Source organism: Salvelinus alpinus, chromosome 18 (genome assembly GCF_045679555.1).
Source record: "Salvelinus alpinus chromosome 18, SLU_Salpinus.1, whole genome shotgun sequence".
In the NCBI taxonomy this organism is placed as follows: domain Eukaryota; kingdom Metazoa; phylum Chordata; class Actinopteri; order Salmoniformes; family Salmonidae; genus Salvelinus; species Salvelinus alpinus.
The window spans coordinates 45,265,026-45,292,200 of NC_092103.1; the positions used below are offsets into that span (position 1 = coordinate 45,265,026).

The following is a 27,175-nucleotide window of genomic DNA, read 5'->3' on the forward strand; positions in this document are numbered from 1 at the left end:
GGTAGTACATGCATTTTTTTTTTAATGATTGATTTTTCTTTCAATCTCTTGGGGAAAATGTGCCATTTCATTCTGACCACAGCTGACCACACCTAATTCCTTCTTTCTTCATTAATGTACTTCATGTATTCTGCTTGTCCCTTACCAGATACCAACCAACCTAATGTCATTTGAGTAGTGGACAACCAGTCAGCTTGCCCAGTGGGGAGTTAGTGCCAAGCCCATTTCTATGAGAGTCTAACAAACTCTGATAAAATGGTGGAACGGAGGAATTGATTGGAATCCTAAGAAGTGAGGGGTGAGGAAGTGTGTCCTGTGTCCGATTCTACAGACTGGAGCAGATGCTCTTTACCACTGGACACACACACACAGCAGCGTTTTAGCCAAGGACTACATGCGATGTCTCTCTTTCCAGAGAAAGGAAAAACACATATTTAAGCCCTTTGTTTCGTGTCAAAGCTTTCTCGCTTGTCGTCGTTTGTTCTGCTGCTATAAACGTGTGAGCAAGCTCATATGTCTTTGGCCCATGTTGGGTTTTGCTTAGAAGAAAGGATTAAAAAAAAATACCTGTAAATGCACAAAGAAGACTGACAGTGTTAAGAGACTGTGAGAAGTAGGCTCGGGGACCAGTGACTTGGGCCCTTGGAGATCAGCACTGCCATTGCCCCCTTAACTATTTCAGCCAATGTTTCAGACCACTGTTGACTGGACACCTTGCAAAACACACGCTAGACTGATGCTCATCGTCGACCCTGGTCCTTGCAAAACACACGCTAGATTGATGCTCATCGTCCACCCTGGTCCTTGCATCATGCAGCCGGACTGATACTCATCGTCGACCCTGGTCCTTGCATCATGCAGCCGGACTGATGCTCATCGTCGACCCTGGTCCTTGCGTCATGCAGTGGACTTTACAGCAGAAGTCATGACTCTTTGAGTTTTCAAATAAGGGAGAAAGCACTTGGCTTTCTAAATAACTAGTTATTTAACATACAAAGGCTCAGCCAAACCTTAACCCCCCCCCCCCCCCCCCTGCTCTGTCAGACCATACTATTTATTATAGCCATACAAACAATGTCTGCCGATTTAAAGACCAATTTTTTTAAACTCCAAGTAGGTTGAGAAAGAAAAGTCTTTATTGGTTCGGATGAGATGACAAATGGTGATAGACTTTTCTACCAGTCAGAAATGAAACAAACACACAGAACATTTTTTTTATGTTGCACTTTTGTCATAACATTTTAAGTTTGATTCACAACTTTATTGTCCATCGAGGGGAAATGTATTTGGTCACTTGCAATGACATTCGTCATCATATAGAAAAGACATCACTGATTTTTGTTCCTCTTGTATACGAACCAGCTTGAAACTTCACTACCAGATAAAGGCCAGCTTAGAGAAGGGTCAAGAAGACACTAGATCAGCCAAGGGCTTCAGTTCTCTTGTGATATTAATCTGGTTGAGATTTCAGACAAGTCAGTGGGTTTCAGCACCATCAGTGAGTTAATTGTAAATATTTAAAAAATATATATATATTTTTGTATTTATTTTCTCTTTAGTTGTCAATGGGAAATGATAGCACGGTATGATTTCAAGGGGGACAGTTCACCCATATTACAAAATTACACCCTGTGAACAAGTTATGACAGCAATCCATGCTGTGGTTTAGTTTCCTTGGAACGGTTTCCACATGCTAACGATTTAGCAGTTGTGGCACAAATCCCATTCAAGTCATGGGACTGATATTAGCATTTTTAGCACATGATTTACAAATTATCCAAAAGTATCTAAAATTGTTTGTGAAGCTCAAAAAAAAGTAACTTATTCATGATTTGAAAATGATGCACAGAAAATGCTAATATCGGTCCAATGACGTGAATGGGATTTGTGCCACAACTGCTAAATCGTTAGCATGTGGAAACCGTTCCAAGGAAACTAAACCACAGCATTGATTGCTGTCCATAGACTGCTTACAGTGTAAGGAAGCCAATATACCATTTTGTAATTTGGGTGAACTATCCCTTTAAACGACCCACAGTAAGAATGTGGTAAGAGTGCACGACAGGGCTCCCGAGTGGCGCAGCAGTCTAAGTCACTGCATCTCAGTGCAAGAGGTGTCACTACAGTCCCTGGTTCAAATCCAGGCTGTATCACATCCGGCCGTGATTGGGAGTCCCATAGGGTGGCGCACAATTGGCCCAGCGTCGTTAGGGTTGGGGTAGGCCGTTATTGTAAATAAGAATTTGTTCTTAACTGACTTGCCTAGTTAAATATAAAGGTTAAATAAATAAATATAAATAAAACAATGAGCAGTGAGGACCTTACCCTAGGGCTTACACCAACAAACCCGGTTTCCTGTAATTGTGGGGAATTAAAAAAGGGATGTCGATGCCATAAATACAAGCCAAATGTGTTGCTTCAGAAGCACAACAAAGTTACAATTTAAAACATTATCTGTGTGTGGACTTATGTTTGTTTGGACATTTGAAACACATTAAGACATGATATCATATCATGTATGGCTGGAAAATAAGAACTCAAATTATTTAATGAATGAACTGATTTTATTGAAGCCATAGTCCCAAATGCATCCTCTATAAGTATGCTGAATGCCAATCATCTATGATGTGACAATCACAAGGGTGAGATTTTACCCGGGTCAAAACGGTTACCTGTGGTTTAACACACGTTTGGTACTAAAAATTAAGCATCTCTGTAAAAAGTGGTTAGGACATCAACCTTTAATTTGTATTTAAAGAAAATGTTTATTTTTCTGTATTAATTAGCACCCACCAAAGTGTGTATGACTGAGCCAATCAATGAGTTGTTTGAAATATATATAATGTATTGTTGTTTTTTTTAATGAAGGACTGCATTCTGAACAAAAGAGAGATACGGGTAACTGCCAAAATAAAGGAAACACCAACATAAAGTGTCTCAATAGGGGGTTGTGCCACCACGAGCCAGAACAGCTTCAATACGCCCTGGCATAGATTCTACAAGTGTCTGGAACTCTATTGGAGGGATGCGACGCCATTCTTCCACGGGAAATTCCACCATTTGGTGTTTTGTTGATGGTGGTGGAAAACGCTGTCTCAGACGCCACTCCAGAATCTCCCAGAAGTGTTCAATTGGGTTGAGATCTGGTGACTGAGACACACCCTCTTTCAACCCCCTGTTCTCCTTGGAGACCCCCTCTTTCAACCCCCTGTTCTCCTTGGAGACCCCCTCTTTCAACCCCCTGTTCTCCTTGGAGACACCCTCTTTCAAAGTCTTCTTCTAGCCATGGTAGCCAAAAATAATGGGCAACTGGGCATTTTTATATCCATGACCCTAAGCATGATGGGGAAACCCTGCTTTAAGGTAGGCAATGACTAACATGACAAGAGGAACTGATGATGCACTACCCAATTTTGACATGGTACCTTGTGCATTCTACTATTACGATTAACTCAGAAAACCACACCTGTTTGGAAGCACTAGAATACTTTGTATTCCTCATTTACTCAAGTGTTTCCTTTATTTTGGCAGTTACGTGTAGGTGTTTGGTGTAGTAGTAATGCCTCTATGCTATTGTGTTCCATAGTTCCACTTGAAATCTAAATCCCTTTCTTTTGAAACCAGAGAGTTAATTTAATGTTTGACTTAGAACTATCTGTGTAGTTGCTACAATTACCGTCCAAGTTTCAGATTTGTAATTGTTTCACGTGCATATTGAAATGTCCATAAATGTGAACGTTTATGTGCTTACACAAACTGAGTTACAATTGACTTGCATTGCTTTCACGGACTTACAGTTCTTATTCTGCCAGCTCAATGGAAAATACTTGTTTTATACTGTTGTCGTCATGAAGTTATCATATTGTACATGTCTGAAAGTTGCACATGTAATTTACTATTACTTTACATTGAAACATAGGCCAGTGAGGGATTTGGAGTTTGTGTGGCAATGATACAAATGTTTTGTAAAGCCGGTATATAACTTAAATTATTAGAAGATTATTCAAAAAGACAGATGTTCATTTTCATAAAGACTTTTGCAAAGTAGATTGGGATGTTTCGCTCTAGGTCCTCCTCCTCTCACACCTGTATCGGTGGACCAGAACTAAATTATGGGAGGGGGCACCCCAAATGAATGATTAGAGGGGTGGGGCGGCACCCCAGATGGATTAGAGGGAGAGGGGGGGGCACCCCAAATTAAGGTTTAGAGGGAGGGGGGGGGGGGCACCCAAAATGAAGGATTAGAGGGGGGGGCACCCCAAATGAAGGATTAGAGAGATGGGGCACCCCAAATGAAGGATTAGGATGGGGCACCCCAAATGAAGGATTAGGGTGGGGCACCCCAAATGAAGGATTAGGATGGGGCACCCCAAATGAAGGATTAGGGTGGGGCACCCCAAATGAAGGATTAGAGGGATGGGGCACCCCAAATGAAGGATTAGAGAGATGGGGCACCCCAAATGAAGGATTAGAGAGATGGGGCACCCCAAATGAAGGATTAGAGAGATGGGGCACCCCAAATGAAGGATTAGAGGGGGGGGGCACCCCAAATGAAGGATTAGAGGGATGGGGCACCCCAAATGAAGGATTAGGGTGGGGCACCCCAAATGAAGGATTAGAAATGTACATCTGTATTTGATTTCTTACTTGGTTTCAAACACCTGAACACCTGAAATGCTAAAACACATCACTGTTTCTCTGCGTGTGCAGAGGGTACTTGTTTTCTTCAGACAGAATTAGCTGTCAATAAAATCAATAGAATTTGACGGTTCGTTATATTGAAGCAGATTCAATACACATCCTCAATCATCAGTCAAATGGAACATGTGTGTGACATCCTGTTTGGCTGGCTCAATACCCAAAGTCTAGCCCCTGTTGAACTTGATGTAAAGCCTCTAAGGCTGGGGTTAACAGTTAGTTTAGCATGTATAGCTTACTTGCAGCATTCTCACATTACAAATATTACTGTAGCCTTTTCTCCTCAAATGTCAGATACATACCATTAAGCATACATGTATTTGTGTCATGTACATAATACCTTTTGAAGTCAGTTTTTTGGGGTTTACTATCATGTGTTGACGTTTTATTTAGTCTGCTTTCTTCTTTTGGTGATTTTCTTTTAATTTGATACTTGTATCGGCCAGATTTTCTGTTTTGTAAAAAAACGTAGATATGTAATATGGGACGTTGCATGTATTTTGTGTACAAAGTTTTCTGGTGTCTGTAGTGACTGTGAAAAATGACAACCACTCACTTGTATTGCCCTGTGAATATTTTGCTAAGTTATTTCTAACCTTGGCATTGATGTACGTTGCTGTATTTTTCAGCTTTAAACGTTGACACCAATCATGAATTAAAACCATTCTGGAAACTGAGCCGGCGATTTCTTAATGATGACAAAACCTTTTACACTAATTGTCTTTAGCACATTTTGCACTCGAAAAGAGCGTATTGATTAAACTGGAAATATTGACATGCGTTAAATACGAGTGTTTGTTTGTGTGGTTGGGTGCGTTTTCACATGAGTATAACGCTACAAGCTTGGCACACCTGTATTTGGGGAGTTTCTCCCATTCCTCTCTGCAGATCTTCTCAAGCTCTGTCAGGTTGGAGGGGAGCTTCACTGCACAGCTATGTTCAGGTCTCTCCAGATATGTTTGATCAGGTTCAAGTCCAGGCTCTGGCTGGGCCACTCAAGGACATTCAGAGACTTGTCCCGAAGCCACCGGCTGTGTGCTTAGGGTCGTTGTCCTGTTGGAAGGTGAATCTTTACCCCAGTCTGAGGTCCAGAGCAGATTTTCATCAAGAATCCCTCTGTACTTTGCATCTTTCCCTCGATTCTGACTAGTCTCCCAGTCTCTGCCGCTGAAAAACATCCCCACAACATGATGCTGCACCGTAGGGATGGTGCCAGGTTTCCTCCAGACGTGACGCTTGGCATTCAGGCCAAAGAGTTCAATCTTGGTTTCTGCTACCCCCTGCTAACTCAACCCTGCACTATAGACATGGAATCACTGGCCACTTCAATAATGGAACACTAGTCACTTTAATAATGTTTACGTACTGCTTTACTCATCTCATATGTATATACTGTATTCTATTTTACTGTATTTTAGTCAGTGCCACTGTAAAGGGTTGCGTCAATCGAATCTGGTATCAGGATAAAATGTGATTCATAGTCACTGAATATACTTTAAGTATTTTTATTTAACACAAGCGATAAATGGGAAATGCAATTTTCGTATATACGGGTTCACTGTATCACCACGCAGTGTAAAGCAGAGAACTGACTGAAATAGTACAGACATCTTCTTTTATACTGTGACAGAGGTAGTTCCAACTTTAGAGTTGGCCTGTCACAGTAGAGGCTTAGCGTGGTTTAAACTTGCTAGCCTATCGGTGGTGCCCAGGCTGGTCCCAGCCTCACAGCACACAGGATCCAGATATCCGGAAGTGTTTGTTGTGAAGTTTGAGCTGAGTTGTCGGTGGCTACACATTCCTCAGTTCCTGTTTTCTTGTTATTCAGCATTTTTCCATCTTGTCTCAACCTTGTGGTTTGCACAGTCGACACCCCAGATTAACAACAGCTTTTCTGCAGTCACCCTATGTTTTGTGATTAACATGTCCTATTTCTATAAGGAATATATTTTTGTTAAAAAGAGAACAAAACCATCCTTCACACCACTGGGACAGTACACGTCCTAATATTTATGTATTTCTTAATACCATTCTTTTATCTTTTAGTATGAATTGTTAGATATTACTGCACTGTTGGAGCTAGGAACATGTTACTACACCTGCAATAACATCTGCTAAATATGTGTATGTGACCAATACAATTTGATTTGATTTGATGAGGCGACCCAAGCAGGACACTTCATGCTGCGGAGTAAGTTTCACACATCCCCAAGCAGGACACTTCACGCTGAGGAGTAAGTTTCACACATCCCCAAGCAGGACACTTCAGGCCGAGGAGTAAGTTTCACACATCCCCAAGCAGGACACTTCACGCCGAGGAGTAAGTTTCACACATCACCAAGCAGGACACTTCACGCTGAGGAGTAAGTTTCACACATCCCCAAGCAGGACACTTCATGCTGAGGAGTAAGTTTCACACATCCCCAAGCAGGACACTTCACGCTGAGGAGTAAGTTTCACACATCCCCAAGCAGGACACTTCACGCTGAGGAGTAAGTTTCACACATCCCCAAGCAGGACACTTTACGCTGAGGAGTAAGTTTCACACATCCCCAAGCAGGACACTTCACGCTGAGGAGTAAGTTTCACACATCCCCAAGCAGGACACTTCATGCTGAGGAGTAAGTTCCACACATCCCCAAGCAGGACACTTCATGCTGAGGAGTAAGTTTCACACATCCCCAAGCAGGACACTTCATGCTGAGGAGTAAGTTTCACACATCCCCAAGCAGGACACTTCACGCTGAGGAGTAAGTTTCACACATCCCCAAGCAGGACACTTCACGCTGAGGAGTAAGTTTCACACATCCCCAAGCAGGACACTTCACGCTGAGGAGTAAGTTTCACACATCCCCAAGCAGGACACTTCATGCTGAGGAGTAAGTCTCACACATCCCCCACATTCACTAAAATAACATGGTCACTGCGGTAGAATGTTTATTTTGATTGGAGATTTTCTGCATTTATCAGAGTGTCATCAGGGTAGCCTGATTTCAGATGTGTCCATGTAAACAGGATTATTAGGGAAATTGTTCTATCCACAATAATCTCATTATTTTGTGCATGTAACTGTGCTCTCTGACTGTCCAAACATTTGTGTGTGTGTGTGTGTGTGTGTGTGTTCAGGCAGCGGTCATTTGCTGACATGGTTATGCTAGTTGTCATAGTAACAACGGGTGTATGCACAGTGGTGTAAACTGATTGGTGGTGATGCTGCTTCCAGTCACTCAGAAGTTATGTAGCAAGCTTAAGGTGACAACAATGCCTGCCATGGATGTTTCCCCAGTTGCTTTGAATGTGCTAAATCATAGTGCAAGAACACATTTAAAGCCTCAAAGGATAAGATGATTCAACTTTCAAAACGCGTCCATTTTGGCTAGTCGCGTCAGTCAACTAGCTAGCTAGGTGTCTGTTCAGCTTTCTAGTACATTCACTAATTTGTTTGTAAACAAGTAACACGCTGGTTAGCTAACCACATGTAATTGTCGAACTGTCAACCGAGTAGCTAGCCAGCAACGAAGGTATGCCAAATGACGGTCTAAAGACCACTTGAGGGCAAATAAGTCAGATTTCACCGTTCAGACACATGACCAGGAATCAGATTTGTATCTGACTTCAAACCACCTACGAAATTCCTTTTAAAATTCCTGTTATTTTTTTCAAAGATTTCTCACAAAAACAAGCATATACCAAGCCATTTATTTTCAAAGCCTTTTACATTTAATTCAGCTCGTGTCATGCTAATCTAGCTTTTTGGCAACCCGCGGAAACAACTTTGAAGACAACTGACCACAAAATGTAAAATCCTCAAAACAGCCTAGCAGGTAAGAGCGTTGGGCTAGTAACCAAAATGTCACTGGTTTGAATCCTCTTGCCGAATAAGTGAAAAAAAAATCGGTGCCCTTGAGCAGGGCATTTAACCATAATTGCTCCTGTAAATCACGCTGGATAAGTGCGTCTGCTAAATGACTACAATGTAAACCTGCTCTGCTGTCAACAGAGCTCTGTGCTTATTGTCCGATGTATTAGGCTACGAAATCCAACTTTTTGGATATAATATTAAATTATATGTTAAAGACCTCACTGACTGATTTAGAACATGAATAATCATCTTTCATAACAATAGGAAGTTAATATTCATCACCAAAGGGCATTTTCACCCACTCTGTACAGAGTCCATGGGCTAAAAACCTACAACCTGTTAGGCACCTGTAAATCATTAATATAAATAGGCAACTTTTGCTTCATCTCATTTCGAAAGAAAAACCATTTTCCAACACAAGACATAATGCTCTGAGTTGGATCATCTCAATGTGCACTGACTTGGCTCCTCTAGTTTGGAATGGTTGAAAAACGAAACCTTAGGCAACTAAATCTAGTGCACCTTTGGCATCTCACTGGGTGATGGGTGGATGCGAGCTTTGTTAATAGGTATTTTCTTAACTGCATTGTTGGTTAAGGACTTGTAAGTAAGCATTTCACTGTAAGGTCTACACATGTTGTATTCGGGTACATGTGACAAATAACATTTTATTTAATAAGAAGAATATGCATATCCTTGATTCAGGTCCTGAGCTACAGGCAGTTAGATTTGTGTATATCATTTTAGGCGAAAATTGGGGAAAAGAGGCGAATCCTTAAGAGGTTTTAATCACATTTCGAAAGTAAAACCATTTTCCAACACTTGACAATAACGCCCTGAGTCGCTTCATCTCATTTCGAAAGTTAAAGGATTTTCTTATCAACAGGACCTAAGAGGCGGAGGACACACTATTTTCCTTAGTAAGTGGTTCCTTCCATTTAGGCTACGGAGCAAAGATGTGCTACGTCAGTGGAGGAGAGAGTGTCGAGTGACACACCGTTTTATTTCATTTTAGCTGCCGGTGACAGGCGGGACTCGCAGGAGGTATGTGTGTTAATGAATTTGATCAAGCTATGTAGCTAATTTATTGCTTCTTGATGAAATAAATACGACTTTGTTTTGTTACTAGCCACCTAGTAATTTTCTGATGTTGGTTTCAGCTAGCCAGCTAGATAGGTTCCCGATCTCCCAACTAGATACCAAGCCATTTCAGGCAATCAATCAAGTTAGAGTAGCTTGTCTTCATTATTTTAGTGCTGGCAAGGTTGCTAGACTTTTAAATTGCTTAAATTAACGGGTTGTGATACTATATACCAATGTGGGAGCTAAACTCCGAAGGCAGGTAGCTTAGTAGTTAGAGCGTTGGGCCAGTAACAGAAAGGTTGCTGGATCGAATCCCTGAGCTGACAAGGTAAAAATGTGTCATTCTGCCCCCTGAACAAGGCAGTTAACCCACTGTTCCCCGGTAGGCCGTCATTGTAAATAAGAATTTGTTCTTAACTGACTTGCCTAGTTAAATGTATTTATCAAGTCTTCCCCCTCAAAGATAAATCCGACTATATAGGCTACATTTGTAAAAGTGGAAGCTAATAAAAGCAATGTTTTTGTGAAATATGCACCGCAATAGGCCTATGCGTCAGTGTTATTTTTACCATTTGATATTTACTCTTCCTTCCTTAACTTTGTCAATACCACCAACGTTATGTGACATGAACAATTGGAATGTGAAACTGAAAGTACTAGACCATTAAGGCACCTAGTTGATCATTCACAGCAAATAAAGTGCCTATAGAAAATCTACACCCCAGTTGAATTTCTTAACATTTTATTGTTACAACGTAGGATTAAAATTTGTTCAATTGTCTTTTTTTTTGTTGTCAATTGATCTCTACAAAAATACTCTGTCAAAGTGGAAGAAAAATATTAACCTTTTTTAAAGATTAATGAAAAATAAAATACTAATATACCTTGAATTAGATAAGTATTAACCCCACTGAGTCAATACATGTTAGAAAAACCTTTGGCCGTGGTTACAGCTGTGAGTCTTCTTGGCTAAATCTCAGATATTTGCACACCTGTATTGTGCACTATTTGCCCATTTATTCTTTTCACAATTATTCCTGCTCGGTTGGGGATCATGGCTAGACAGCCATTTTCTAATCTTGCCATATATTTTCAAGCAGATTTAAGTCGAAACTGTAACTGACCACTCAAGAAGATATACTGTTTCTTGGTAAGCAACTGGTTAGACTGTTCCAAGTTATCTAGAAGGGTGTGTGGCTGTAACTGTGTACTGTTTTGGCAGAGTGAAAGTACAAACGCTTCCCACATTCGAACATGCACACAGAAGACACACACAACAAAGCACATTCTTGTTCTCAGTCACATTTCGTAACCAGTTACATTGCTATAATAACCATTGTTTCTCTTTCAGTCAGTTCACTTGGTACAACACAGCTATGGGGGGAGTCGCGCCCTCGCTAACTCATCTGAATAACCTTTCAATCACGTCTGACCGTCTGAGGCCAATGAGACTGTGCCCCATGGGAGGCCCCGCCCTCCCACAGGTGATAGAATCGGGGTGCAGCCTCGCCAGAGTTGGGACTACAGTTGAAGTCAGGAAGTTTACGTACACTTAGGTTGGAGTCATTAAAACTCGCTTTTCAACCACTCCACACATTTCTTGTTAACAAACTATAGTTTTGGCAAGTCGGTTAGGACATCTACTTTGTTTATGACACAAGTCATTTTTCCAACAATTGTTTACAGACAGATTATTTCACTTATAATTCACTGTATCACAATTCCAGTGGGTCAAAAGTTTACATACACTAAGTTGACCACAGTATAAACAGCTTGGACAATTATGTCATGGCTTTAGAAGCTCTGATAGGCTAATTGACATAATTTGAGCCAATTGGAGGAGTACCTGTGGATGTATTTCAAGGCCTACTTTCAAACTCAGTGCCTCTTTGCTTGACATCATAGGAAAATAAAAAAAAATCAGCCAAGACCTCAGAAAAGAAATTGTACACCTCCACAAGCCTGGTTCATCCTTGGGAGCAATTTCCAAATGCCTGAAGGTACCACGTTCATCTGTACAAACAATAGTAAAGTATAAACACCATGGGACCACGTAGCCGCCATACCGCTCAGAAAGGAGACGCGTTCTGTCTCCTAGAGAAGAACGTACTTGGTGCGAAAAGTGCAAATCAATCCCAGAACAACAGCAAAGGACCTTGTGAAGATGCTGGAGGAAACGGGTACAAAAGTATCTATATCCACAGTAAAACAAGTCCTATATCGACATAACCTGAAAGGCCGATCAGCAAAGAAGAAGCCACTGCTCCAAAACCACCATAAGAAAAGCCAGACTACGGTTTGCAACTGCACATGGGGACAAAGATCGTACCTTTTGGAGAAATGTCCTCTGGTCTGATGAAACAAAAATAGAACTGTTTGGCCATAATGACCATCATTATGTTTGGGGGAAAAAGGGGGAGGCTTGAAGCCGAAGAGCACCATCCCAACCGTGAAGCACAGGGGTGGCAGCATCATGTTGTGGGGGTGCTTTGCTGCAGGAGGGACTCGTGCACTTCACAAAATAGATGGCATCATGAGGAAAGAAAATTATGTGGATATATTGAAGCAACATCAAGATATCAGTCAGGAAGTTAAAGCTTGGTCACAAATGGGTCTTCCAAATGGACAACGACCCAAAGCATACTTCCAAAGTTGTGGCAAAATCGCTTAAGGACAACAAAGTCAAGGTATTGAGTGGCCATCACAAAGCTCTGACCTCAATCCAATAGAACATTTGTGGGCAGAACTGAAAAAGCGTGTGCGAGCAAGGAGGCCTACAAACCTGACTCAGTTACACCAGCTCTGTCAGGAGAAATGGGCCAAAAGTCACCCAACTTACTGTGGGAAGCTTGTGGAAGGCTACTCAAAATGTTTAATCCAAGTTAAACAATTGAAAGGCAATGCTACCAAATACTAATTGAGTGTACCTCTGACCCACTGGAAATGTAAAGTAAGAAATAAAAGCTGAAATAAATCATTCTCTCCACTATTATTCTGACATTTCACATTCTTAGAATAAAGTGGTGATCCTAACTGACCTAAGACAGGGAAATTTTACTGATATTAAATTTCAGGAATTGTGAAACTGAATTTAAATGTATTTGGCTAAAGTGTATGTAAACTTCTGACTTCAACTGTATATGGTCAGACTACATGGAGTTAGTAGCCTCCCATCTTTGTGTCGAGTCAGCTGATGTTTCTGCTACCCTCTGCAGCATGGGGGATCCGCGTTCGGAGGACGACACGGTGGATTCTCAGACATTGATGTGGAGGAGAAGGATTTGGCACCAGGGCAGCCAAAAGCCTCCCGGCTATGGAGGTTGCAGGGGACACCCAGGGGGATAATGCGTCCTTCATTGGACGGTGTCACAGAGTGGCCGGTCATGTGGCCTGATCCCCTCCCGTTTGTAAGTCGCTCTGGATAAGAGCGTCTGCTAAATGACTTAAATGTAATGTAAATGTAACAGAGGGCGACCAGGTTCTGTGGGATCTTCCTGCCTCCTGTGCCTACCTTAGTCTGGCACGCCTGGCCTCTCTTCCCAGACATTGAAGACGAGCTGAAGGCAAGCTGTGACAAGCCTCGTTCAGGTCGACTATTCCTGGATGTGGAGGGAATGAAGGAAGCTTGTGCATGCACCCCCGGTGGAGGAAAAGCTGGCTAGCAACCTGCCCTCGTCGACAAATGGGAGTGGGGCTAATGCCAACTCCACTCTCCCTTCTGGGCAGTGTCACTTCTCAAGCTGCCCAGCTGGACAGATTGTACTGTGCTGAGGGACAAGTTCCCCAGTCGCTGAGCTCGGTCACCATGCTACAAGTCTATCACCGTGCGCGCACTCAGGAACAGCATGATCGCTACAGTAGTGGCCCAGCGCCATCTCTAGCTAACACTCTCTCTGAGATGTCGGAGGAGGACCAGCAGCTCTACCTGGGTGAGCCGATCTCTCCTGGTGGGTTATTTGGCGCGGCATTCTAGTCGCTGCAGTTACGTTTCGAAGCTAAGAAAAAGTAAGACGAGGCGTTGCAAGTCATCCTTCCGCGTAGGTCCTTTGCGTCCATCTGCAACGACTTTGGGCCCCTGGCACCTAGCTCGGGTAAGGTAGCTCGGGTAAGGTAGCTCGGGTAAGGTAGCTCGGGTAAGGTAGCTCGGGTAACCTAGCTCGGGGAACCTAGCTCGGGTAAGGTAGCTCGGGTAAGGTAGCTCGGGTAAGGTAGCTCGGGTAAGGTAGCTCGGGTAAGCTAGCTCGGGTAACCTAGCTCGGGTAACCTAGCTCGGGGGGTGTTGACACAGGGTTTGAGACACCTGTTGCGCCCTCCACTAAAGTTTACTGTGAAAACAGTGCATCACCATTGACTGGAGCCCCTTTGACTAGAACCCCTGTACCCAAGGGGGTCCGTGCTCCATATCTGCAGTCACGAAACCACAATGTATGTTGGAAGCATATCATATATCCACTGCAATAATGCCCCTTCTTTTACCCCTTAGTTCCACAGTGTTCAAGGAGTTCAACTGGTCTTGTCTTTTGTTTTTTTTTCAGTATTAAAGTAATACAATTAGTTCACCTCCATATTCAGACACGTTGTGTTAAGAGTGGTGAAGGTAAATAAACATTTAAAAAAGGGCAACTCGCCCATAAGGGGCCACCCCTCCCCTACAAATGGCTCTTTGCTGGGTGATCGTCGCCGATTCTGGACGTGACGTGCACTCACACTAGTCCCTTTAAGGTGTCTAGTTCGGCGGGTTATGGTCTCCGTAGGCGATTGATTGGTGGTAGCGGCGCCTAGGGAAACAAGCAGCGTTGAATACTCCTGTACTATTATTTCACGCACAGTTTAAATTATAAATTGTTTCTACAGAGGGTGTCTGTATTTAAAAGCCATCTGTCCTGTTTCCAGCCAGGTTACAGCGTTTTTCGCCAGTACCTAGGTCTGTTGGGTATGATAATCACCGTGGTAATGTTTTTTTCCCCTGGGTGTTTTTCAAATGCGTGCACTCCAGCGTTGGGTTCTAGCCAAGTTACCTGGACACGTCGCATCTAACCACCTAAACGGGGTGCTTCAGGTTTCACCTTCTTACCTACAGGCCCTGTCTCTGTGGCGAGACCCTCTGCTTCGTCACAGGGTGGTCCCATGGGCAGGACTGTATCAGGAGATATGATAACGTCATACGCACCCATCCAGTGAGGGGCGTAGTAGATCGATACGGGGATGTGGAGAGCTTACTCCATATATAATGCCTGATGGTGTTCTCGCTCTCAAACGACAAGGAGAGGGACTCTGTTCTCTCCCTCTCAATGTGGGCTTGTGGTGAATGCCACAAACTTTACTCAGTTCCTCCTCTGGGGCTGATTCAGCACTGGGTAGGGTGCGTCTGAAGGTCTTTAGTTCTTGTGGCTCCCTAATAGACCATGGCTTGCGGATATCACTCGCCTGGTTTGCGAAGATCCGTGGCTTCTCCCAATGCGCGGGGACGTATTGTCTCGAGCACACAGGGAGAGTTGGGTTCTATTGTGGACATTTTGATGTTCTACAGGAACTGTTAGGGCAGGGTCGTTCATTCTCCACTTTGAAAGTATTTATGCTTTACTGCCCCTGGTTTTAGCTTCGGCTTAGCACATTGGGTTTCTCCATGCAAGAGCCGTGCACTCTTCTGTACTCAGTTCGACCCTGGCGAGTCTAGGTGACGTTGCGTCCTAATGCAGACTATGTGCTGAAGTCCTACAGGTCTTTTAGCCTACCAGCTATTCCCATTTTGGCCCCTCTGTTGCGTCGGAGGCGCTAGTGTGACCAGCTTTTTGTCTGTATTGCTAGTCCAAACCGTGGTAGAGAGCTTTATAAGCAAACTCTCTTCCACAGGATTATGGAGGCTATCTTCTTGGCATGTAACAACGAGCGGCAGGGGTTACCTAGTGGTACACACCGTCGTGAGTGTCTTGTACGGGATTGAGTGTTAGTGATGGCTGTGTGGCAGCCAGTTGGGCATTGGCCCACACGTTTGAGGTTTTATCGCTTGGATGTCACTCGTCTCTCTGTGGCTTGCAGTGTTCTTACTGCAGGGACAGTAGAGCGTCGCTAGGCAGCGTGTCGTTATGCGCCATATCCAGGTCACCACATTTTATGCGGATTAGAGTGATGGGTGGTCTGCTGTGGACCGTTCTCAATTGCTATTCGCTGGCGTCAGCTTGTGTGGGGGGGGTGATTGTATCTATGTGTTGTACAAACTGAACTGACTGAAAGGGGACTTAAAGTTATGAATATAACTACTGTTCCCTGAAGGAAGGGAACGAGGTAAAACAAAGTAGAAGAACTTGGTCTTGGTAGGAGGAGCTCTGTTCTATCCATTTTCTCTTGTTTGGATTGGTCGCCTTTTTTTAGGGGAGGAGTGAAGTGAGCAGGGAATTTGTGTGAGGTAAGAAAAGTCCATGGTAAGATAAAATGGGCATAAAAAGGGTTTAAGTAATAAAGTAAAAGACCATAGAGTAGAATTTGTGTATTAAAACCCGGTTTGGATGGGCCTCCCGAGTGGCGCAGAGGGCTAAGGCACTGCATCAGTGCTTGAGGCATCACTACATACCCGGGTTTGATCCCATGCTGTGTCACAGCCGGCTGTGATCGGGAGACCCATGAGGCGGTTCACAATTGGCCCATCGTTGTCCGGGTTAGGGGAGGGTTAGGGATTTCCTGGGCCGGGCGCCTGCAAGATGACTTCGGTCGCCACCTGTACGGTGTTTCCTCCGACACATTGGTGCGGCTGGCTTCCGGGTTAAGCGAAGAAGTGTGTCAAGAAGCAGTGCTTGACAGCATCGTGTTTTGGAGGACGCATGGCTCTCGCCTTTGCTTCTCCTGAATCCGTACGGGAGTTGCAGCAATGGGACAAGACTAACTACCAATTGGAAATTGGGGCGGGAACTTTTCTTATTTTTTTTTAACGGTTTGGGGTAGGCTAGTAATGTTCAGTATGGTGGAGAGAGGAGTGTCCTTGAGGGAATGAGGCTGCACCCCTTGATTTTATCACCTTTTGAAGCGCAGTGTCTTTGTCCTTGTCCGGCGTGATTGAAAGGTTCTTCAGACAACTAGCAAGGGTTGCGACTCCCCCATAGTGTGTCGTACCTATTTCCTTCAGTGAACAGTAGTTGTAGTCATAACTTTACATGTTGTGTACTCTTATTTTCTGTAGCTCTATCAGATAAAAAAAGAGCCAGAGGACCAAAAGAAGAAACGTGGGAAAGAAGCCTGCATCTTTGGTTCTGATGAACCCTCGTAAACAGGATGAAACCGCTCAGCAACTTCATCATGTGTCTACGCTGCTTGATTAACTGATGAATTAGCCTGTACAGTCAGATCATCTTTAAACATGTCTGATAACATAAGTCCACAAACCTTAACAGAGGCCATGGCAGAGACACAGTTGACAGTGGAGCAAGGTGACAAGAACATTGGGCAGAGTAATGTTCTTCAATCGCCTACGAAACAGACATTCAAGTCAGCTCCAAATGGCACTACTGCCGTTATACCAGACTCAGGGGACAAGTTCTCCAGCTCCTCTCATCAGTCCCTTTCAGAGGAAGGAACAAAGATCGCTGGTCAAAAGGCTGATGCTAAAAAAACTAAAAGCAAGAAAAATATGGCAACATTGGACAAGAATGCTGAAGACCAGAATAGGCAACCCGACCTACAAGACCAGGACTCTGCACAGACTACTACTGTTGTTAAGGATATCTGTTTTGGTTCTCAAAAGGTATCGTAGCTTTTTTGATTTCAAGAGGATTTTGTTTGATCAAGTAAAAATATGTAATTTTCAGTTATATAGTGAGGGCCATCTGTGGCCGTTTTTGGTTTCTTGTTGAGGTTTTTGAGTGTTACATTTTTTTTATTTATTTACTTCACTGAACAGACCGAGACCATAGGTTCCAGTGTTGACCCACCGGAAGTGGAGCCTATGGAGATTGAGCAGTCTTCACCAACTAGTCCAGATTTTAAGATGGAACCAAAGGACAACACAATAGTTGGATCTGAGGTATCGTAGCTACTTGAATTTTTTTAAAGAGGATTTTGCTGTTTGAACAATTTTAAACTGATGGACCCAATACAATTTGTCATAAGAATTGGGGGATCTATTTTGGCCATTTTGTTTCATTTTGAGGGGCTGTTAAGTGTTAATGTGTATTACATGTTTTACTTTACTGAACAGACGGAGGGCGAAGGTGCCAGTGGTGACCGACACGTGGAGCCTATGGAGGTTGAGCAGTCTGCCCATGGGAAAGAAGATTCCTCCCTTTCACCAACTAGTCCAGATTTTAAGAGGGACAACACAAGTGATGCCTCTGAAAGTCCGGCTGGACCACCGCCAGAAAGGTATCCCAACATTTTCTTCTAGTCAGAAGTCACTCAATACTCATACTTATTTTTAAATGACCTTAACCAATACCAATTCCTGCTCACTTCATCTTAAGACAATATTCATCTGATTTTGTTTTTTCTTTGTTCCAATTCCAGCACAGCCATGGTTGGATCAGAGGTATCGTAGCTTCTTGATTTTTAACCCTTTACACTGGTACCCGTAGGCGGGTTGAAAATGGCAGATTTGGGCACTGATAGGCACCTAAATTGGATCGCAGTGGCTGCAGGGCCGTAACTAGGGTTTTAGTGCAGTCCGTAAGGATGCTGTGGACAGCCGATCTACAAAAAACACAGCCGATCTACCAAAAAACACAGTCGATCTATTAGCTGTACAATTGTAATGTTATACACCTGAAATGGGGGGAAATATGAGAAATGATCCACACTGACATGTAGCATCAGTAGCAAAACAAAAAATGTAGGACATTTTTTATAGCTGTATTGTTTGCATTTTAATGTCAGCCTATAGGGAAGATAGGTCCTGTGGAGGTGTTCATATTGAAACATACAATAGTTATATTTTAATGTCAGCCTATAGGGAAGATAGGTCCTGTGGAGGTGTTCATATTGATACATACAATAGTTATATTTTAATGTCAGCCTATAGGGAAGATAGGTCCTGTGGAGGTGTTCATATTGAAACATACAATAGTTATATTTTAATGTCAGCCTATAGGGAAGATAGGTCCTGTGGAGGTGTTCATATTGAAACATACAATAGTTATATTTTAATGTCAGCCTATAGGGAAGATAGGTCCTGTGGACGTGTTCATATTGAAACATACAATAGTTATATTTTAATGTCAGCCTATAGGGAAGATAGGTCCTGTGGACGTGTTCATATTGAAACATACAATAGTTATATTTTAATGTCAGCCTATAGGGAAGATAGGTCCTGTGGAGGTGTTCATATTGATACATACAATAGTTATATTTTAATGTCAGCCTATAGGGAAGATAGGTCCTGTGGAGGTGTTCATATTGAAACATACAATAGTTATATTTTAATGTCAGCCTATAGGGAAGATAGGTCCTGTGGACGTGTTCATATTGAAACATACAATAGTTATATTTTAATGTCAGCCTATAGGGAAGATAGGTCCTGTGGACGTGTTCATATTGAAACATACAATAGTTATATTTTAATGTCAGCCTATAGGGAAGATAGGTCCTGTGGACGTGTTCATATTGAAACATATTTTTTTAAGTTCCTAATTCCTTTGATAAGTATAGTACAGGTTATTTTAGGGGACCCCATATGGGTTCCTGACCCCATGTTTGGGAACCACTGTACAAACCTCTTTCTGCTTGCTTCCTCCCTCTCTCTGTCTCCTCTGCTTCCTCCTGCATGCATTGCAGCCTGCCAAAGCCTCACCACTGAGCTCCACTTCACTGTCTGTCTCCGTAGCAGAGCATGTGAGCGGAGTTGAGCGGTTGGAAATTCCGCTCATCGCTCATGGAGCTCGGGCGCTCCATGTCCTTTCCTGCTGCTCTGCTAAAAACCGCTCACTGCTTACAGGATCACAGGGGGGGAAACTGCAGCTCCAAATTCGTTCTATTCATTAAAATCGCAATTTAACCAACACCCATCTATTTTTGTTACTACCTGGACCTACCAATTGGTTTATATTTATTGAAACCAAACCATATGGATTTGAATGAAAAGTATTTGAAAAATAATGGAGAGGTGAATGTAAGAAGCGAACATAATTTCAAATAGGCTACATGTCATATTAAACAGCATATACAGTGTATTCGGAAAGTATTCAGACCCTTTGACTTTTTCCACATTTTGTTACGTTACATCCTTATTCTAAAATGAATTTAAATTTTATTTTAAAAATCCTCATCAATCTACACACCATAACTCATAATCACAAAGCAAAAACAGGTTTTTTGATTTTTTTACAATAAATAAGATGGGTTGGATGGGGAGCGTCGCTGCACAGCTATTTTCAGGTCTCTGCAGAGATGTTCGAGCGGGTTCAAGTCCGGGCTCTGGCCTGGCCACTCAAGGACATTCGGAGACTTGTGCATCCATCCTCCCAGTCTCTGCCGCTGAAAAACACTCCCACAACATGATGCTGTCACCACCATGCTTCACCGTAGGGATGGTGACAGGTTTCCTCCAGCCTTGACACTTGGCATTCAGGCCAAAGAGTTCAATCTTGGTTTCATCAGACCAGAGAATCTTGTTTCTCATGGTCAGAGTCCTTTAGATGCCTTTTGGCAAACTCTAAGCGGGCTGTCATGCTTTTTACTGAGGAGTGGCTTCCGTCTGGCCACTCTACCATAAAGGCCTGATTGGTGGAGTGCTGCAGAGATGGTTGTCCTTCTGGAAGGTTCTCCCATCTCCACAGAGAAACTCTGGAGCTCGGTCAGAGAGACCATTGGGTACTTGGTCACCTCCCTGACCCAAGGCCCTTCTCCACCGATTTCTCAGTTTGGCGGCCAGCTCTAGGTGAAGTCTTGGTGGTTCCAAACTTCTTCCATTTAATAATGATGGAGGCCACTGTGTTCTGGGGACCTTCAATGCTGCAGAAATGTTTTGGTACCCTTCCCCCAGGTCTCTGCCTCAACACAATCCTGTCTCGGAACTCTACGGACAATTCCTTCGATCTCATGGCTTGGTTTTTGCTCTGACATGCACTGTCAACTGTGGGACATTATATAGACAGGTGGGTGCCTTTCCAAATCATGTCCAGTCAATTGAATTTACCACAGGTGGACTCCAATCAAGTTGTAGAAACCTCTCAAGGATGATCAATGGAAACAGGATGCACCTGAACTCAATTTCAAGTCTCATAGCAAAGGGTCTGAATACTTATGTAAATAAATAATTTCTGTTCTTTATTTTTAATACATTTGCAAAAAATAAATAAGCTGTTATCACTTTCTCATGATGGCGTATTGTGTGTAGATTGAGGACAAATATTAATTTAATACATTTTAGAGAATGAGGCTGTAACGTAACTTGGAAAAGGGAAGGGGTCTGAATACTTTCCGAATGCACTCTAAATAGGTCAGGAGCCAAACAGGGAGCCTAAGATGGAACCGATAATGAATTATTTAGCTATATTATTTCAATTACTTCAAGGCTATAGCCTACAAAGAAATGCGTTGTGACAAATTTGCTAGTGTGACACAATAGGCTGGTAGGGACATAAAAACGCTCAGCATTTAAACAACATTTCATTGTATTGAATCATTATAGTTTATAAATTGTGCGTTTAGGCTGTGACTTACTTAGAATGAAATTCTTTTATTTTTATTTTTAAGAAACACGAGTTTGGTCATCTGTGGCTCATGTAATGGTGCCTGGAGAGCTGACCAGCTGACCATATCCTCTCCACACGTGTAGAGCCATTGGGGACGCTAGACACCCTTTTGGCCACTCCTGTCAGACAATAGTCTATGTGAAATAGTTAACAACATAATAAAGAAATAAGACGCTGATGAGATTGGTAACTACATAATATACTTATACCAACCTAATCTGTATATTTCTCAGAAGAATGTATCTTATTCAGGATTGCTCTGTCTTTGGCCAGCTTCTCCATGAACTCCTGGCAGGGGAGGTTGAAGTTTGTCTTCACAATAAGCATGGCCTTGATGGTAGGAACAGTGACCCTATTTCTTGCTGCTGTCCCATAGATCATTCATTAGGGAGAACACTCTCTCGACTGGTGCATTACTTCCAGGTAAGCACATGACAACAGACGCTAATCTAGCCAGGTTAGTGTGTGGGATGTCGTTCTCTTTGAAGTGGATAACTCCATCTCTGACTAAGCGGTGTCTCAGATGTTTTCCATTCTTCAAGCGATCCCCCCCTTTAGGAACTCTTGCAGGCCAGTAACCTCGTCACACAATGCATCCTCATTGATGGTCACATTGGGGCATTTATCCTGCAGTGTGGCTGCTGCCTTCTGGATCTCTTCATGCTGAGGTTGCCTTTTTAAAAGGAGACAATGTAAACTGTGTGCTTTCCCCATGCTTGCAAGTAGTTCACAGCCGTAGTGAAGAATGATTGGGATGTTTTGAGAAAGCTCTCTTTAGACATGGCTCCATTTTCCTCAAGCTCTCTCAGAAGTCCTCTGACCAAAACTGGAATGAAGTTGTCATCACGTCTTGCAGTCAATTTTGCCTCAACGTTTCTCAGAATTGCAGCGGACTCCACATCACAGTGGTCCTGGCCTCCAAGCATCTTGATCGTGTCAGTGAATACGGTCAAGTTTCCACGGACAAGTTCAGTCAGTGGATCTTCGAACATTGTTCACAGGACAACAGGGCATTTGTCTTCAGAAATAAAAAAGGATTTCAATTGCACATACATTTTCAGCACTCTTTCTAGAGCAGGGAGCATGGACAGCCAGCGAACATTGCTGTGTCTTAAAATGTTATGGTTCTCCTGGCCAACAAACTCACAAAAGCCCTTCAGTCTTTCTACTCTGACGGTGAAAATATGAACATATTCAAATATCTTTGTGAGCAGGTACTCAACATCATATCCAAAGCTGTTCTGGCCGTGTTATGAATGATGTGGGCAGGACAACCTAAGCCAATCACCTCCCGCTGCAGAGCATTTTTAACTTTGGTCTGGACATTGACCCTCCCCAGCCTCTTCAGTCCTCTAAAGTTGGTATTTGTTGTCGGCAGAGAATGTTTTCCAGGTTACATTTTTGGATGACCACCAGGACCTCAGCTGCAATCTCCTCTGCTGTTTCTCCATTCAATTCAACAAAATCAAGCAGTTTTGTTTCCACAGATGTGCTGCCATCATATATCTTACAATATCTGACTACTATTAGCAGCAGCTTTACATGTCCATGATTGGACGCATCAATGGACAGGGACACAAATTCAACCTGGTCTAGGTCCTGTGTTACCAAAGTAGTTGTCCATGGTGCTAACACGTTACTCACTGTGGCGTCACATTTTGTCCTAGCACATGTAAACTTTGTCTCACAAAGCTTCCGTGTCAGTTGTGCTGTGCAGTCCATAGATCTGTAATTATGATTGTGTCACATAGTGTGGTATGCAAAGACACCCTCCTGCACAGCTAAATCATATTCTTCTTGGGAAGGCTCTACCTTCTTGAAGAATGTGGTGACAGAGGGCACACCAACACAGCCAATCAGAGAGGCTTTATGCTTTTTCGTCTGCTGATCTTCTACCACTGCCGTTCTTCTCCGGCTGCCAATTGAAAGAGAGGAATTACAAAGGGTGCAGTGAACCATTCTATCGTCTTGACCTGAGCGTATAAATGGACATTCTCTCATCATGTTTTTCATAAAAAGCGCATTTCCGTTTCTTGGTAAGAGTCATTGTATCTCCTCTGTCTGTTCTTCTTCACTCTCCTTGTGTCACTCTTCTTACTCTCATAACTTTTTCTTCTCCTCCTCTTTTCTTCACTCATCTTCCTTTCCTTCTCTTCACCTTTCCACCTCACTCTTCTACACTCTCCTTGCTTCACTCTTTTTACTCCCTTCATTTTTCCTTCTCCTTCTCCTTCCTCTCCAATCTGTATTAATAAACGGCATACTATTAGATGAAATACTTTGGTTAACAGATTCCCATTGCTTGCCTAATTTTTGTATTTTATCTCAAAAACATTGTTTGGAATAATAAATTGGCAGGCTCTGTAACCATATCTTTACCTTTCCTCCTCTGTCTCCTTCACTCTTCTTCCTATCCAGTCTTCCTTCCTCTCCACTACTAATGTTATCCATGAACATTTCTAAATATATTTTCACACTACAATGCCAAACCATTAAAATTGTAATCTACAAAAATATTCTCAGAATTAATTGTGCATTAATTTAATATAATCATTTTCAGAATCGCCCGTCCACTGCATGTTTACATGTGAACATTTCTTAACCTAGCTACCATAACAGTAGCTAGCTAATTTAGTCTACATAGCTAACGTTAGCTAGCATAACCTATTTAAAACCTTATAGAGCAGATCATCTATCTAATATAATAAATTGTGACATAACATCACTAGCAATCTCAAACGATTGTAACCTGGCTTGAAAAGACGTTTGTGGTGATGTTGTTGATTCACCTGACACTTGCTAGCTTCTGGATGAGTTTTCTACAGCAGTTTTCTCCAAAACTATCACGAGCAAGTAGTTAGTAGAAGTATGGTGAATGAAGCTGCTATAGCGAGCAACCCCATCTGCTGGACAAAACAAGCGCAACGCGGTTGAGACGTCAACCGGTAGGCTCTGCTGCCCGGTCTTTCTTGCCAAGTAAAATATTTCACTTTGCGGTCTGTTTTTAACGCACAGTTAAAAACGGGGACATTTCTGGGGACAGCTCCAGCCGGGGACAGGCCACCAAAAACGGGGACGTCTGGTCACCCTAATCTATAAGCGACTATTTAATGGTCGACTTTGGGCGCGAAAAACGGCCCAACTCCTCGTCTTTCTGAACTTTTAAAGAGAAATGGGGTGTGCTTTTGGTGGTTCATCTGTTTCATTCTGGTCATGCGTCGTAGCTAGTTCGTTAGCTAATGGTTCTTTCAATACAACTGGGAACAAAAACAAAAATGAGGTCAAATCACAAGTTTCTTCAAGTGGAACTCAGATCTGGGAAATATCCAACGTCCGATTTCAGTGCGTTCAAGACAACTGGGAATTCTGGGGGAAAAATTACTCCGACTAGGAACATTTGTTTTGTTCGTTCATCCCAACTCAGAATTCCAAGTCGGGAACAGGGGCCTCTTTCTAGAGCTCTCCTCTTTCAGAGCTCTAGAAAGGGGGCCCTGTTCCCGACTTGGAATGTTTAAAATGTGTTTAAATGCAGGAAGTTAGCTGTTTGGAGGGGGTCCCACTTTCCACTTATGTGTTTTCAAAATACCCCTCCCTATAGCCTTCTCTATAGCCCTCTCTATCCGCCTCCAAATAGCCCTCCCCTAATTGTGTGATGACGGGGATGCAGAGTTGTGATCAAAACAACAGGAAGTGTGCTTGCTGTAGCTCCTCTACGGCACAGCTAGGAGAGCTCAAATAACCACCTTATAGTTGAACAGTCTTCTTTGAGTCATAAACTCATTGAAATGACTTAGGAACTGTGCCCACTTTGGAGACCTGTGTGTCCACTTGGAAACACTAGTTTAGTCCTCTCACTCAAACCCTTGTCATTTGTCTTGTCTTATGTTGCACCTACCACACATTTATCATGTCCCAATGTATTCAGAGTATTTTCAGGTTTCATAATCGACAAATGTGGCAAAAAGTTCATGTAAATGTAAAATGCACATAAAATCAACAGTGTAATGATTCAGTCTTGTCAGGTGAACTGTTGTTGTGTCCTTAACTTTGGTCTAATCATTTTCCCATAATCCACAAACTGTTCACTTTCAATTGCTACCATGCTACACATATGCTCTTCATATTTCTTCTGTAAGAAACATTTAAATTTAGCCCTATCCATATCATTATATATTATATATATATCCTATCCATATTGGCCAATTCCAATGAGTGTAAAGGGTTAAAAGGATTTGCTGTTTGAGCAATTGAAACTAATGAACCCAATAAAAGTTATGAGAGGTCTATTTGGTCATTTTCATTTGAGGGACAGTTAAGCGTTAACACGTGTTTTGTATGACTTGTTTAACAGACAGGCAGCATCCCCTCCAGTGTTGGCCTACAGGAGGATGCCATGGACGTCGAGCAGTCTGACCAAAGCAAAGGAGACACGAAAAGTGATGACTCTGGAACTATGGAAGAAAAGTATCCTTGTCCACCTCCAAAAAGGTATCCATTCCAAAACGTTCTGCTAAACAGATGTCATTCAGTGCTCATGGTTATTTAAATCCCCTTCCCCAATACAAATCCTGCATACCTGCATATGTTTAGACCAAGGCTCTCCAACCATCCTGTAGGTTTTTCACTCCAACGCAAATTTAGCACACCTGATTCTAATAATTAGCTGGTTGATAAGCTGAACCATGTTAGATCAAATCAAATGTTATTGGTCACATACACATGGTTAGCAAATGTTAATGTTAAAGTGTAGCGAAATGCTTGTGCTTCTAGTTCCAACCATGCAGTAATATCTAACAATTCCCCAACAACTACCTAATACACACAAACCTAAAGGGGTGAATGAAAATATGTACATATAAATATATGAGCGATGGCCGAGTGGCATAGGCAAGATGCAATAAAACACAGTATACACATACGATATGAGTAATATAAGATATGTAAACATTATTAAAGTGGCATTATTTAAAGTGGCATTGTTTTAAAGTGACTCGTGATCTATTCATTAAAGTGTCCAGTGATTGGGCCTCAGTGTTGGCAGCAGTCTCTCTGAGTTAGTGATGACTATTGAACAGTCTGGTTGGCCTTGAGATAGAAGCTGTTTTTCAAACTCTCAGTCCCAGCTTTAATGCACCTGTACCCCATTTTACAACTGGAGTTGGACCAAAACGTTACAGGAGGGTAGCGCTCCAGGAACAGGGTTGTAAGACCCCAGGTTTAGACAATACTCATCTGATTATTGTTGTTTGTTTTCATTTCAGGACAGCCACAGGGAATTCACAGGTGACGGCAAAAGAGAGACTTAAAATATATTTCCACGCAATCCTCTCAAAGGACTTCAATCTTGACCAGAATGAGGATCGCCTTTTCATATGGGCAGGGGAGGAAACGGGGAGCTGGGAATCCAATGCAGTTGAGCTAACCGTGACAAAGTGGGTTTGCTTCACGTGTGTGTCTACTGTATGTTCAACCGGGAATTTAGTGGTTTGTCCCATTTGTGTGTTGCCATAAAAAGTAATCCTATAAGTAATGTCATTCTACATAAAGAATGATGTAACACATCCTAACGTTATAACCCTTGTTATGTTTAAAGCCACAAACTAAATAGAAGTAGTCAGGTTTCCATTGACTCGAGTTTACTCCACACGCAATGTCGGCCCCCAACAAAAATATTTTTGACGTGTGTAATAGAAACGGCAGATGTAGGAGAAATCTTCTAAAGATCAACACAAATTTGATCTGTTCGACGGGTGGGTTTTTCTTTTGTCTTAACTTAATTTTCAGCAACACATTATGGTGTTTTTCAAATAAATGTTGATTGACGAATCATTTTTGAAGGTACAGCGGGGCAAGTGAT

At 42.5% G+C, this 27,175-nt stretch overlaps 2 protein-coding genes across 4 annotated transcripts in view; both read left to right on the forward strand.

The window, feature by feature from the left end:
• LOC139544403 (ras-specific guanine nucleotide-releasing factor RalGPS1) overlaps window positions 1-5,375 on the forward strand; it is a 287,070-nt gene extending 281,695 nt beyond the window's left edge. For all 3 annotated transcript variants that reach the window (XM_071351449.1, XM_071351451.1, XM_071351450.1), the window contains one exon: window positions 149-5,375. In XM_071351449.1, coding sequence (XP_071207550.1) covers window positions 149-178 — 30 coding nt within the window. In that variant the 3' untranslated portion in view covers window positions 179-5,375. The remainder of the gene's footprint in view (window positions 1-148) is intronic.
• Window positions 5,376-9,418: 4,043 nt separating this feature from the next.
• Window positions 9,419-27,175, forward strand: part of LOC139544396 (E3 ubiquitin-protein ligase rnf213-alpha-like) — a 97,074-nt gene continuing 79,317 nt past the window's right edge. Inside the window, exons 1-7 of the mRNA XM_071351435.1 lie at window positions 9,419-9,604; window positions 16,818-17,378; window positions 17,535-17,657; window positions 17,832-17,995; window positions 18,137-18,158; window positions 25,670-25,806; window positions 26,580-26,750. Coding sequence (XP_071207536.1) covers window positions 16,995-17,378; window positions 17,535-17,657; window positions 17,832-17,995; window positions 18,137-18,158; window positions 25,670-25,806; window positions 26,580-26,750 — 1,001 coding nt within the window. The 5' untranslated portion in view covers window positions 9,419-9,604; window positions 16,818-16,994. The remainder of the gene's footprint in view (window positions 9,605-16,817; window positions 17,379-17,534; window positions 17,658-17,831; window positions 17,996-18,136; window positions 18,159-25,669; window positions 25,807-26,579; window positions 26,751-27,175) is intronic.